Raw genomic sequence first — 15,099 nt, 5'->3', positions numbered from 1 at the left:
GAGGTTCTACCATCCTTCAACAGATACCACTTACATGTATCTTACTGAGGTTCTACCATCCTTTAACAGATACCACTTACATGTATCTTACTGAGGTCCTACTTTCCCATGGGCAGACACCACTTACATGTATCTTACTGAGGTTCTACCATCCTTCAACAGATACCACTTACATGTATCTTACTGAGGTCCTACCATCCTTCAACAGATACCACTTACTTGTATCTTACTGAGGTCCTACCATCCTTCAACAGATACCACTTACTTGTATCTTACTGAGGTCCTAGCTACCATCCTTCAACAGATACCACTTACATGTATCTTACTGAGGTCCTACCATCCTTCAACAGACACCACTTACATGTATCTTACTGAGGTCCTAGCTACCATCCTTCAACAGACACCACTTACATGAATCTTACTGAGGTTCTACCATCCTTCAACAGATACCACTTACATGTATCTTACTGAGGTCCTACCATCCTTCAACAGATACCACTTACTTGTATCTTACTGAGGTCCTACTTTCCCATGGGCAGACACCACTTACATGTATCTTACTGAGGTTCTACCATCCTTCAACAGATACCACTTACATGTATCTTACTGAGGTCCTACCATCCTTCAACAGATACCACTTACATGTATCTTACTGAGGTCCTACTTTCCCATGGGCAGACACCACTTACATGTATCTTACTGAGGTTCTACCATCCTTCAACAGATACCACTTACATGTATCTTACTGAGGTCCTACCATCCTTCAACAGATACCACTTACTTGTATCTTACTGAGGTCCTACTTTCCCATGGGCAGACACCACTTACATGTATCTTACTGAGGTCCTACCATCCTTCAACAGATACCACTTACATGTATCTTACTGAGGTTCTACCATCCTTTAACAGATACCACTTACATGTATCTTACTGAGGTCCTACCATCCTTCAACAGATACCACTTACATGTATCTTACTGAGGTCCTACCATCCTTCAACAGACACCACTTACATGTATCTTACTGAGGTCCTAGCTACCATCCTTCAACAGACACCACTTGCATGAATCTTACTGAGGTTCTACCATCCTTCAACAGATACCACTTACATGTATCTTACTGAGGTCCTACCATCCTTCAACAGATACCACTTACTTGTATCTTACTGAGGTCCTACTTTCCCATGGGCAGACACCACTTACATGTATCTTACTGAGGTTCTACCATCCTTCAACAGATACCACTTACATGTATCTTACTGAGGTCCTACCATCCTTCAACAGATACCACTTACATGTATCTTACTGAGGTTCTACCATCCTTCAACAGATACCACTTACATGTATCTTACTGAGGTCCTACCATCCTTCAACAGATACCACTTACATGTATCTTACTGAGGTCCTACTTTCCCATGGGCAGACACCACTTACATGAATCTTACTGAGGTTCTACCATCCTTCAACAGACACCACTTACATGAATCTTACTGAGGTTCTACAATCCTTTAACAGATACCACTTACATGTATCTAACTGAGGTCCTACCATCCTTCAACAGATACCACTTACATAAATCTTACTGAGGTTCTACCATCCTTTAACAGATACCACTTACATGTATCTAACTGAGGTCCTACCATCCTTCAACAGATACCACTTACATGTATCTTACTGAGGTCCTAGCTACCATCCTTCAACAGATACCACTTACATGTATCTTACTGAGGTCCTACCATCCTTCAACAGATACCACTTACTTGTATCTTACTGAGGTCCTACTTTCCCATGGGCAGACACCACTTACATGTATCTTACTGAGGTTCTACCATCCTTCAACAGATACCACTTACATGTATCTTACTGAGGTCCTACCATCCTTCAACAGATACCACTTACATGTATCTTACTGAGGTTCTACCATCCTTCAACAGATACCACTTACATGTATCTTACTGAGGTCCTACCATCCTTCAACAGATACCACTTACATGTATCTTACTGAGGTCCTACTTTCCCATGGGCAGACACCACTTACATGTATCTTACTGAGGTTCTACCATCCTTCAACAGACACCACTTACATGTATCTTACTGAGGTCCTACTTTCCCATGGGCAGACACCACTTACATGTATCTTACTGAGGTTCTACCATCCTTCAACAGATACCACTTACATGTATCTTACTGAGGTCCTACCATCCTTCAACAGATACCACTTACTTGTATCTTACTGAGGTCCTACTTTCCCATGGGCAGACACCACTTACATGTATCTTACTGAGGTTCTACCATCCTTCAACAGATACCACTTACATGTATCTTACTGAGGTCCTACCATCCTTCAACAGATACCACTTACTTGTATCTTACTGAGGTCCTACTTTCCCATGGGCAGACACCACTTACATGAATCTTACTGAGGTTCTACCATCCTTGAACAGATACAACTTACATGTATCTTACTGAGGTCCTACCATCCTTTAACAGATACCACTTACATGTATCTTACTGAGGTCCTACCATCCTTCAACAGATACCACTTACTTGTATCTTACTGAGGTCCTACCATCCTTCAACAGATACCACTTACATGCATCTTACTGAGGTCCTACCATCCTTCAACAGATACCACTTACTTGTATCTTACTGAGGTCCTACTTTCCCATGGGCAGACACCACTTACATGAATCTTACTGAGGTTCTACCATCCTTGAACAGATACAACTTACATGTATCTTACTGAGGTCCTACCATCCTTCAACAGATACCACTTACATGTATCTTACTGAGGTTCTACCATCCTTCAACAGATACCACTTACATGTATCTTACTGAGGTCCTACCATCCTTCAACAGATACCACTTACTTGTATCTTACTGAGGTCCTACTTTCCCATGGGCAGACACCACTTACATGTATCTAACTGAGGTCCTACCATCCTTCAACAGACACCACTTACATGTATCTAACTGAGGTTCTACCATCCTTGAACAGATACAACTTACATGTATCTTACTGAGGTCCTACCATCCTTCAACAGACACCACTTACATGTATCTAACTGAGGTCCTACCATCCTTGAACAGATACAACTTACATGTATCTTACTGAGGTCCTACCATCCTTCAACAGATACAACTTACATGAATCTTACTGAGGTTCTACCATCCTTTAACAGATACAACTTACATGTATCTTACTGAGGTCCTACCATCCTTCAACAGACACCACTTACATGAATCTTACTGAGGTTCTACCATCCTTCAACAGACACCACTTACATGAATCTTACTGAGGTTCTACCATCCTTCAACAGACACCACTTACATGAATCTTACTGAGGTTCTACCATCCTTTAACAGACACCACTTACATGAATCTTACTGAGGTCCTACCATCCTTCAACAGACACCACTTACATGTATCTTACTGAGGTCCTACCATCCTTCAACAGACACCACTTACATGAATCTTACTGAGGTTCTACCATCCTTCAACAGACACCACTTACATGAATCTTACTGAGGTCCTACCATCCTTCAACAGATACCACTTACATGTATCTTACTGAGGTCCTACCATCCTTCAACAGATACCACTTACATGTATCTTACTGAGGTCCTACCATCCTTCAACAGATACCACTTACATGTATCTTACTGAGGTTCTACCATCCTTCAACAGATACCACTTACATGTATCTTACTGAGGTTCTACCATCCTTCAACAGATACCACTTACATGTATCTAACTGAGGTTCTACCATCCTTCAACAGATACCACTTACATGTATCTTACTGAGGTTCTACCATCCTTCAACAGATACCACTTACATGTATCTTACTGAGGTCCTACTTTCCCATGGGCAGACACCACTTACATGTATCTTACTGAGGTCCTACCATCCTTCAACAGACACCACTTACATGTATCTTACTGAGGTCCTACCATCCTTCAACAGACACCACTTACATGTATCTTACTGAGGTCCTACTTTCCCATGGGCAGACACCACTTACATGTATCTTACTGAGGTCCAACCATCCTTTAGCAGACACCACTTACTGCATCTTCCCCAGGCAAGGGCGTTAACTGACTGTGAAAGTCCAGTTTCCACCCTTGCCGAACTAGGTTGGAATTTCTAGACTTGATTATAGCCCCACTAGTTTTATGTCCCTTCTTTGTGCCCACATATGACCAATCAGATTCTGACTTACATGTATTTTACTCAGTTTCCTCTGTAACTTCTCGGTCACCTTCTCAGACCACCATTTGTCTCGAAGAAAATCCCAGAATATGCGACCAACCATGGCATTGACCCAAAATAGTTGTTTATCACAGATGAGGGAACCACTGATGGTGCTCCATGTACTGTTCTCCTTCCCAGGGCTGGACACACCCGTGGTGGATGGCATGAGGCGCCCCATGTACTGTGCAAACGCCAGGAGGTCCACATCTAACGCAGATTGAGTTTCTTTTGGGGGTGGTGGTACTGGTGACTCAGTTTGTGATGATGTGGACGAAATAGAATCTGTAGAACCTTGTCGTTTGTGTCTCAAAGAAGTGTCTGAATTGCTCCGTTTATGTTTGGATTGACTTGAAATTGCCTTCTTGAGATCTAGCAAGTGGTTGCCTAAAGGCTTACCCATAGATGCACACACGAAACGTTTATACCAGTCTTCCTTTTCTCTTCCTGTTCGAGCGAAGAGATAGAGGATACTACTGTCACATTTCTCTTCATCAATGATTTCAAATCCGGACTCTCCATCACTGTTGGGTGTGGTGGTGCGTTTGGGAGATCCGGACACTGCAGTGGGTGCACTGGTTGACTTGGTCCCAGCCTGAGCCAGGGCCACGCAGATAGGGTACTTCTTGCTCCATATCCTCTTTTTCACTAAACCAGAGGGGAGCAGGAACACACGGCTACCCTGTAGGTCAAAATGCCGCTGGTGTATGAATGATGACGGTGTGAATGCTTCATCCCACATGGCACGTTTTGGCACCCCTATCTTTGGTCGTTGCAGTCTAAGATGTGCACCTTCGAGACTGATGTAGACAGAGTGTGTCTGGTTGATATGGTAGTCATCGGAGCTGTATTCCAACAGCTCATTCATCCAGCCCTGGATTAAATAGACAAGACATTCTACAGATTCAGTTGATTATTATGACAACTTTTTGTGGACACTAATTGATAAAATTTGATGATCAGACAGACTGTATCTGTTTGCTGGACATAGTCTACACTTTCAATCACAAATTTGAAGCCACAGTAAAGAGCTAAAAACAAATATGCTAAATATGATTGCAAAACCTCATGTTAGCAGGGCCACATCAAACATGCAGAATTACACCCACTAAGAGAGCAAATTAAGTATTGTAACATGTATCTTATTGTGACTCAAATATATTGAAGTGTATCAATATACAAAATATGCTTATAATGACTTCCCAGTAAACTTCGGGCGGTCAGGTAGCCTAGTGGTTAAAGCGTTCGCTCGTCATGCCAAAGACCCGGGTTCGATTCCCAACATGGGTACAATGTGTGAAGCCCATTTTTGGTGTCCCCCGCTGTGATATTGCTGGAATATTGCTAAAAGCGGCGTAAAACCATACTCACTCACTCACTCAATGTGCAAATGTGTGAATCTGTTTTAGCCTGTCTGGATGAGTTAAGGGCTGATTGATTGTATACATTTATACAGTGTTCGAAGCGGGTCCTGGGGTCCTTAAGATATACTCCTATACTATATTAATCTATGGACATTAAACCATAAAGTTGTGACAAGAACCCCTTAACTCTCATGCTTAATTTTGAACACTGTTTATTTTACACATAAGAAAGAAAATGAACAAAAGAACTCATCACCTGTAACATTTCTACTTGCAGTGTCATTCATAACAATTAGACCTGTGAAGATCTGGGGCAGGTCTTCAGCAACCCATGCTTGTCGTAAGAGGCGACTAATGGGATCAGGTAGTGAGGCTCGCTGACTTGGTTGATGCATGGCATCATATCCCAATTGCGTGGATCGATGCTCATGATGTCAATCACTGGACTGTCTGGTCCAGATACAATTTTGTACAGACCACCGTCATATAGCTGGAATATTGCTGAGTGTGGCGTTAACCAACAAACATAACAATTGACTATCTTACCAAAGGGCAGAGAGTGAGGGAGTGAGCATGGTTTTACGCTGCTTTTAGCAATATCAGAAATGGGCTTCACACATTGTACCCATTTGGGGAATCAAAGCCAGGCATTCAGGGTCATCACTGATTGGATTACGCTTTAACCACTAGACTATCCCGTCACCCCTCCAAAGAAAAAAGGGACACAAGCTTGTATCAACTTACCTTATAAATACCATCATCTTTGACAGGATCCTTCATCTCTGGAAGAAGCATGGGAGGTAAATCTTCAAGCGGGGTGAGTTTGAAATCATCGTGTTGTTTTGGTGGTTGTTTGTACCAGAGATACAGGGCCCATCCAGCCGACGTTACCATGGCCCCCATCAACAGCCCTGACACATAGGAGGGAAGGGGCATGATAAGATATGCAAACACACACACAGCTATTGCTGCCAGCTTTTGTATGGGGACGGTCTTCTCTGCTGGCTTCACTACATTGAATGTGGTTGGTGTTTTTTTGTCCTGATTTATCAAAATCTCCAGGTCTGGTTTTGGTCCTGGCTCTGTTGACTCCATAACAGGCTCATTATGTTCATCTTGTACTTCCAGATTAAACTGCGGTTCTTCCTCCGCTGGACTGGTGTCCATCAGAGTTGACATAGAGATAGTTGCTGATGTTACAGGTTTAGAGTTTTTCTTGACTAAACGGTTTAGTTTTGATCTCTGCCTGACAGACACATTCAGTCCAGGGCTGGAACTAAAATCCTCCATTGAGTTCATACTAAAGTATTCATCAATAACAGCTATATCATCATCTTCTTCTTCATCATCCTTTCCGACAGCACTTGTGTCTTCCTCACATTCCTGGAACTGGTCAACCAAGTCATCTTTCACAGCACCTGGTACAGCATCTTGAACAACAGGTGCCCTTTCTGGCCTAACCTCAGTCAAAATGTTCACTCTCTCAGTAACCAACATGTCATCATCAAAAGGCTGCTCATTTTCAGGGCTGGGGTTGGAGCTGGAATCTCCCGAAAATTCTTCTATTCTTTTGCTTATTGAATCAGTTATCTTTTCTTTTGTGTCAGTTATCTTATGTCTGATATCTGAAATGATATCTTTATATTCAAAAAAGCTCTTCTTAGTGGGAGATGAGTTACCATCATCTAAGGATTTTGAATTTGGGTGAAGTTTAGTGAGTTTTGAATCTTGTATGGAGGTTGATCCTGCCTTGATGAGCTTCGGTTCCCCTGATGACCCCCTTCTTTCATGGCCGGAGCGATTGGACTTGTGGGCCTCCTCAACAACCTTATCAAACTTGCCCGTGAAGATGGTGAGATCCTCATCATCCTCCTCCTCCAGTGCCTTGAAGCTGATGCCTATTGCCCCTGAACTCATCTTGGAGCCCAAGCTCACCTTCGGGGGAGGAGGGCGAGGGGGCTTGTGTCCCTCACGTTTATAACTCATCTCCCTGAAACATGTACATTAGAATTATTGTCAATAGTACCTGTTTAACAACGGAATATGAATGGTAATGAAACTTGTTTCTTAGTTCTATTTCTTAGACCACCTATTCATATCATACATATGGTAACATAGGAACTGAAACAGTTCGCTTTTTCACCTTACTGGATTAGCACAGGATTGCCCTCCCCACAGTCTGGTGTAATATTACATGTGAAGAGCAGTTCAAAGTTCAAGTGGGAAGTCTAGCTGTGTGATAGCAAAACATCCTCGTCACAAGATGTCGAAATATTTGGCACCTGCCCCAAACAATGCCCTCATGTTTCGGGTATGGGCGGAGTAGAAATTTCTAGTGTTTGAAAGACTATTCATAGTTCACCTATATTTATCATTTTTCTGTTGTGTTGAGAAACAGTATCCCTTCCGTTCTGCTCTGAAATCAGTCAATGAAGATGACAGAGTGACACTACTGAGCAGACAAAAAATTCCAAAGAGTTACAGTTGCGTTTCTACAACAATTTAGTATAGGAAAAGATACCTTCCTGTAATTTACAAGAAAGAACAAAAATACAATAAACATGCTGAAGATGCAGTCCAAGATTTCATTTTGTTTTCCTGCTAAAGAAGCTGCAATTTAAAAATTTCTCATTTGTTGCAACTACGAGCTATGGTTCAAACTATCACCTTCAATTAACCTCCAAAGAACATACAGTCTACTCAGAACTCAGAACTGTAAATTAACTTGTCTCAAACAAGTCATCGGTAGATGACATATCCCCCGGTTCCCTAATATACTCTGAGTGCAAATCTTCTGAAGTTAAGTCAAAAACTGAAAAGCAGAACTATTTTGAAGAATAATTCGGACTGTGTTTACTTCCTCTATTTGTAACATATGTAGACACGTGAAGATTCAGTTTGAATAGGTCTTCAGCAACCCATGCTTGTCGTAAGAGGCAACTGTGCTTGTCATAAGAGGTGGCTAATGGGATTGGGTGGTCAGGCTCGCTGACTTGGTTGATGCATGTCATCGATCCCAATTGCGTGGATTGATGCTGATGATGTTTATCACCAGACTGTCTAGCATTGTCTAGTCCAGACTCAATTATTTAAAGACCACTGTCACATAGTAGGAATATCACTGAGTGTGGAATTGAACAACAAAATAACACATATAAGCAAGAGTCATTAGACATTATTTGTGGGATAAAATGCATGTTCATGGTCCATCATGGACCATATCCTCAGTTTGACATGTTTTAAAAACAGACAAATTATGCATCCTGCCAAGTGCCCTATTTCACAATGGTCCACCCAGTAAAGGTGTGGCTTATCAGAATGTCACTGCATTCAGTACAAAGTAGATATTGATAATGGGCTAGAAGTTCATGTCATTATAACCTTAGTAAATGTCCTGGGAAAAGATTTGATCTGAGATGTGAATGAGTGAGTGAGTGAGTGAGTGAGTGAGTGAGTGAGTGAGTGAGTGAGTGAGTGAGTGAGTGAGTGAGTGAGTGAGTGAGTGAGTGAGTGAGTGAGTGAGTGAGAGAGTGAGTGAGTGAGTGAGTGAGTGAGTGAGTGAGTGAGTGAGTGACACCACTTTGAGTAATATTCCAGCAATATCACAGCTTGGGACACCAGAAATGGGCTTCACAAGAGACCATGTACAACAAGTTAGCCCTACTCTGAGCCAACAGGACCCTGCCTGATACTGAAACAATGTGTAGATGACTGATCATTGGTCTGGGCACTTGCTGGTTTCCTTCTTGATGGAACCAAGGACCATAAAATATTATGGTCTCTGCTGGAACTGAGCTGTGGCTTGTAGCTTGATTAATAATAGCAACTATGTTGCACAGGGATCATATGTATTTATTACAAGGAGCCTCTTAATTAGTGACAGGTGTAATCTTTCATCACTGTTACCCTGAAAAAAGAGATTTGGCAGGAGATATTTGTGAGATATATACTCTGCAAAGAAAGAAACGCAAAAGTGATTTTAGATGTATTTTTTATACATCATATAAATAATCATCAGATGTAATTGATTGTTCAATCGATTGGCACACATCATTGTCATTGACCCAGGTTCCATATGGCACACATGGAACAGTAGATATTTAAGGTGAAGATCATCTGTTCTCAATATCTTGTGTGGCCACCATTAGAGTCGAAAAATGGCTGGCATCGTCGTGCCAAGAAAGTAATTAGATCCTAAATTGTGGCCTGGGGAATGTTCACCCACTCTGCCTGCAGTGCTTGTGCCAACTGTTGGAGGTTCTGTGGTTGTTGCTGATGTGCTCACAGTCGTTGATTCAGTTCATCTCATAAACGTTCTATTGGGTTTAAATCTGGGAACCTGAAGGGCCATGACAGGACCTGCATGTTGTGGTTCCTGAAAAAGGCTGTTGTCAGTCTTGCCGTGTGAGATCAGGCGTTGCCTTGTTGGAAAATTACGTTTGCTTAATGCATAATGGGAAGAATGTGTGGCCGAAGAATCTCAACCGTGTTACGTTGTGCTGTTAAATTCCCCAGAACTTGTTCTACCAGTGTAGGAGATGACCGCCCACATCATCACACTACCACCACCAAATCTGTCCTATTCCTGCATGCAGTTTCATGCGTAGCGTTTCCTGCAAAGCCTGTACACACGGTGTCTACCATCCACACTATGAAGCATAAAACATGACTCGTCACTAAACCAAACTTGTCTCCATCACAGCTGTGACCATACTTTGCAGCCTTGGCACCATTGATGTTGTAGCCGACTATGCAGGTCCGTCAAAATGACACCTCGAACTTGTCATCTAGCTGCCTTTTCAACAGCGCACACAAACTTACAACATACCCTCATTCATCTAGTTCACATAATAAGGAAGTAATATGCACTTCAGGTCTAATGACATCACTTCTGGTTTGGAAAGGCACATGCTTACTTCAAAACAGGAAATCCCAGCCCCAAGCTACCTTGAACGACCTGTCACTTGATGTCACTTCCTGTTTGGGGTAAATGCATGCCTTCTACAAAAGGGCATCTTGAACTAGAAACCACTACATGCTAAACACTAACTTGTTACACAGAATTCATTCACTTCAGGTCAACTCACATATTCTGAAAAATGGCTCAGAAAAAATAGTGAGATGAATGACCATGGCATCTGACATGAATTGAACAACTAACATGGATTGAAAAGGCATATATAGTTTATATGCATGATGAGATATGTTGAACCCAGTTCAACACAGTGTGCCCATGTGTATGAAAAACAAATAGTTGTCCAGCTGATACTGTCCCTACAACATCTCAACAGCAATGTAAGCCATATTCCGCCATGTCCGTATGAACAAATTGAATATTCTTCCAGGTCTCCAGTCACCATGTTTAAATGACAGTGAATGGATTTTCAATCAATAACATCAGCTCCTTGAAGTTCACAAAAATAACTCAAATTCTTTGGCTGTAGGTCTTTTTCTCACGCAGCTCAAGTTCTGTGTTTGTCCATGAAGCATTAAGCTCTATCAGTATTGCCATTTTCAAAAGCAGAATCAGGCTACGCAGGATAAGAATTATATGGATTATGATAATCATGGTGATGTTACACTTGCCTGTGCAGCAGGCTTTAATACAATATGTGACTAACTCACCAACTGGAATACTAACTTAAGTGAGTGAGTTGGGATTAACACTGCTTTCAACGGTATCCCAGTTTTATCACAGTGTATCAGTTTAATGTGGGAGGAAAGCCCAAAGTGATGACATTCTCAGATGATTACCATGATTACCACTTTGGTAAAACCCATGAGCATGGGTATGGTGCTGACAAACCTAGAAACGTAACTGGGATGAACTGGGATTCGAACATGTTTCTCTGGACATTAAACAACTTGGACAATTTGAATGATCTTTTAGACTAAGTGCATTGTGCAGATGAATCTTTCTATCAATTGCAAAAAAACCAAGTCAAACAGAGTGGTTTCCTCCCCTTGAGCAGTCAATGATTATGTGCAAAATTTCAATTACCGGTACCAATAATAGGCAATAGATCAGGTATGATATACATCATATCTGAATTTTTATTCCAAATTCTACAGTTGACATAGTCATTGAACATTTCACATGTAAATCCTTGCCCAACATGGCTGACCACTAGAAATTATGTTAGACATTTTTATAATTAATTGTTAAATTGCTGATGTTAGAGTACTTAAAGAACAGAAACCTAGGAAGTTAGAATATATGTGCTGGAACTGTTACTCAGGAAGAAGTTGATAATTTCCGATAACATTGATAAAAACTGACTTAATATGGGTTTCAGACTTCTGAGGCTCATATCGTCTTCTACTTACAAGCCCCAGGCTGTTACTATCATTACATCCAAAACCATCCAGTAACCATGTTTGGAGCCATCAGTGCTAAAGGGAATTTTCTTCCTCAATATCTGATTATTCCTGTACACAATGTGGGATGAATTGGTGTAGTTGGGAGCTGTTGGCAAAGTGTCTGAGACCAGTTGGTCTAACACGGATATCTTCCATCAATAAGGAATATTTTACTAAATTTTCAACCAAACCTCTTTTCCTCCATGATGACCACAAATCCCACGTATCTCTCAAAATTATTCAGGGGGCTAAGAAAAGCAACACTGCCACCTTCTCTAACCGTTGGACATTAATTTTTTTTAAATGAAAAGTCATCAACTCCACAACGCATCTTATTGGCTGTATTTCCTTTCAACTCCAATGTCATCACTGATGTTTCCATGCCCCCATCACTCGCATTCAGCATACAGTTCTGATTGCAGCTCGTCAATTTTTGGGAAACGCGGGAGGTTTTTAGAAAATGTTACACATGCATCATACCAGACACCTATCCGACAAGTTTGTTTGATGCTACTAATAAAGCTGCATGTAACGGCATCACTATTTGAAAAATAGGGCGATGAAGCCTCAAAATAAGCAGGAAAATGACCCCACTTGCATTTGTATGGCTTAATATGATTAAACCTTGAAATTGAATATAAGTGATGCATAAACGTTGAAAATTAGACATCAACATTGAAAAAGTACTTGAAAATAGAAGTTCCATAATGGTGTGCGACGACCTCATCAGTGACACATTTCAGCGAACATGTTGTATTATATATCTACCATGGTAATCAAACATTACATTTGCTTACGGAAGCATTTAATTCAAGACCCCCTGTTATTTTAGCTAGGTGACAAAAAAGGCGCCTGAAATACTTAGACAGACAGACAGACATGTTTATTCAGTAAAAGGCCAATGGCCCAAAATACAGACATGTGAGCATGACATTTACAGGGCACAGAATTTATCATTAATTATTTTGTGAGCATAATATAAGAATTTACAAACTAGAAATAATGTTTGCTCATTATAATTACTAAGAATATTTATTACATGAGAATTACTGTAATGAGTAGGCATAGGAAGATTAACAAGGTATTTTTGTCTTAGGGCATAATATAGATTACAACAAGTATTTGTCACAAAGTGACGAAATGTCCCCCGCCGCCTTATGCGATATGTGTTTTTTTTCCAAATATTTTATTCCTTTTGAATAATATTATTTTCTGTGTTAGATACCTCCATGGAACTATTTGTCGTACCATTAGAAATAATTACCCAAATTCCTGCAAATCAAATAACAGATTTCCCTGCTGTTACCTTGAAAATTAAGTTAAGGTCACCAAAACCGACTGGTGTCTGTGGACACCATAGTACCAAATATGAAGACAATCCAGCGATTAGTTCTTGAGATATTTCGGATATTTCCAAATCCAAAAGCAGATTTGCCTGCTGTGACCTTGAAAATGGGGTCAAGGTCACCAAAACCGACTGGTTTCTGCAGTGTCTGTATATACACCATAGTTCCAAATATGAAGACAATCCGGTGTTTAGTTCTTGAGATATCGGGGCAACAACGTTTTCCAACTCCAAAAGCAGATTTGCCTGCTGTGACCTTGAAAATGGAGTCAAGGTCACCAAAACCGACTGGTGTCTGTGGAGTCTGTATATACACCATAGTTCCAAATATGAAGACAATCCAGTGTTTAGTTCTTGAGATATCGCGGCAACAAACAGGTGGGACGTACGGACGGACGTACGGACGGACGTACGGATGTACATAAGGACGGTCGTGAATACTATGTCCCCAGCTCCGCGCTTTCGCGCGGCGGGACACAATTAAAGAGTACATGGAATTCATCCTCAATGACATTAACTCCCTTACTACTACAATAGTTACAGAATCTGAGTGAACGGTCTGTTTTACTATATCTGCCAGTTTTTAAAGCTATTTTAAAATTTGAACATCTGAATTTAGTAAAATCAAGCCTCACTCTTTTTGGGGCCCTTAAACAATATGTGACCAGGCACTAAATGACGAAATCAAGGTTGATGCTTCAAAGCCCAGTGAAGACAGCAAAGTATTCGTCTCTTGTTGCTGAAGTTATGTTATGAATTAATCTACACGGGGTAGGGATATTCAATAAGTAATGAAAACATACCTTAAACCTTTTTCACTAATGCATATTTTAATCAAACTTGATCTGTTGATAATTTGCATCAGAACAATCATATGCACTAAGGATGTATTGGCTGCATGTAGAAGACTTCTGGTCTGTAATGTCATACATGTGACTGATCATGTTGTGCATCTATTTCTAATTTGACTGTAATGGAGGGGCTCGAAATCTTGTGACAGTAACAAGGTGGCACCTGATTGACTCGTCTCACTCAGTGAGGCATTATCACTATAAAATTAACAAGGCATGACGGTCATTTGATCATCCAAGTGTTAACAGAAATAAATGTTCTCAAAGGTAAGACTTAATTGTTATTAGACATGTAACCAGAAATACTTCATAGGGGCTCGAAAACCCATAGCACAAGGAGGCATGATTGAGGCCACTGATTTCTCATAAATGTCTGATGTTATCTAAAATTATTTACCATTTAATCGTTGTTTACGCCCAAAACTCCAATAAAAATCAAATAATTCAGATAATTATTTTTGGGAAAAAGAACTAGAATCCAATATCACACACATCAAACGAAAAGCACAATGAAATACTCTGCTTTCAAACTACCCTTCGCAGGTGGTCCCTTAGGATACGTTTGGTGGAATATGAAAAATATCGCTATGCATGATAATAACAACCAAATCCGTGTCTAGTACAATCCAATCAGCATGATGTAGGCCTATAAATGAGATTAGAAATACATCGTCTGCCACTGCTGCGCATCAATTTAAAACAAACAAATAATATTTGGTGTTCAGATAATTGACGCAGTATAATTCATTTTTACAGATCATATTATATAATTACCTAGCTGTTGTCAGCCATCATCACGCAATGACTTATTTCTAAATGGGTGCATTTCATTGACAGATTTTAGATGGATCACTCCTCTTCACTTCCTGTTTATTCCTTTACGCACTGAATTGTCACAACCAATCAAATGCTTTTACGTAGGAATTACAAA

The 15,099-nt window shown here is 40.7% G+C and overlaps 1 protein-coding gene across 2 annotated transcripts in view; it reads right to left on the bottom strand.

Moving 5' to 3' along the window:
* Window positions 1–15,052, bottom strand: part of LOC124118934 (testis-expressed protein 2-like) — a 33,408-nt gene extending 18,356 nt beyond the window's left edge. For both annotated transcript variants that reach the window (XM_046481262.2, XM_046481261.2), the window contains exons 1-3: window positions 14,943–15,052; window positions 6,357–7,602; window positions 4,220–5,122 (exon numbers count right to left, since the gene is read on the bottom strand). In XM_046481262.2, coding sequence (XP_046337218.2) covers window positions 4,220–5,122; window positions 6,357–7,598 — 2,145 coding nt within the window. In that variant the 5' untranslated portion in view covers window positions 7,599–7,602; window positions 14,943–15,052. The remainder of the gene's footprint in view (window positions 1–4,219; window positions 5,123–6,356; window positions 7,603–14,942) is intronic.
* Window positions 15,053–15,099: the final 47 nt, after the last annotated feature.

Source organism: Haliotis rufescens, unplaced genomic scaffold (genome assembly GCF_023055435.1).
Source record: "Haliotis rufescens isolate VD_foot unplaced genomic scaffold, xgHalRufe1.0.p SCAF_20, whole genome shotgun sequence".
Taxonomy (NCBI): Eukaryota; Metazoa; Mollusca; class Gastropoda; order Lepetellida; family Haliotidae; genus Haliotis; species Haliotis rufescens.
This window is presented reverse-complemented; position numbering and strand designations above follow the sequence as displayed.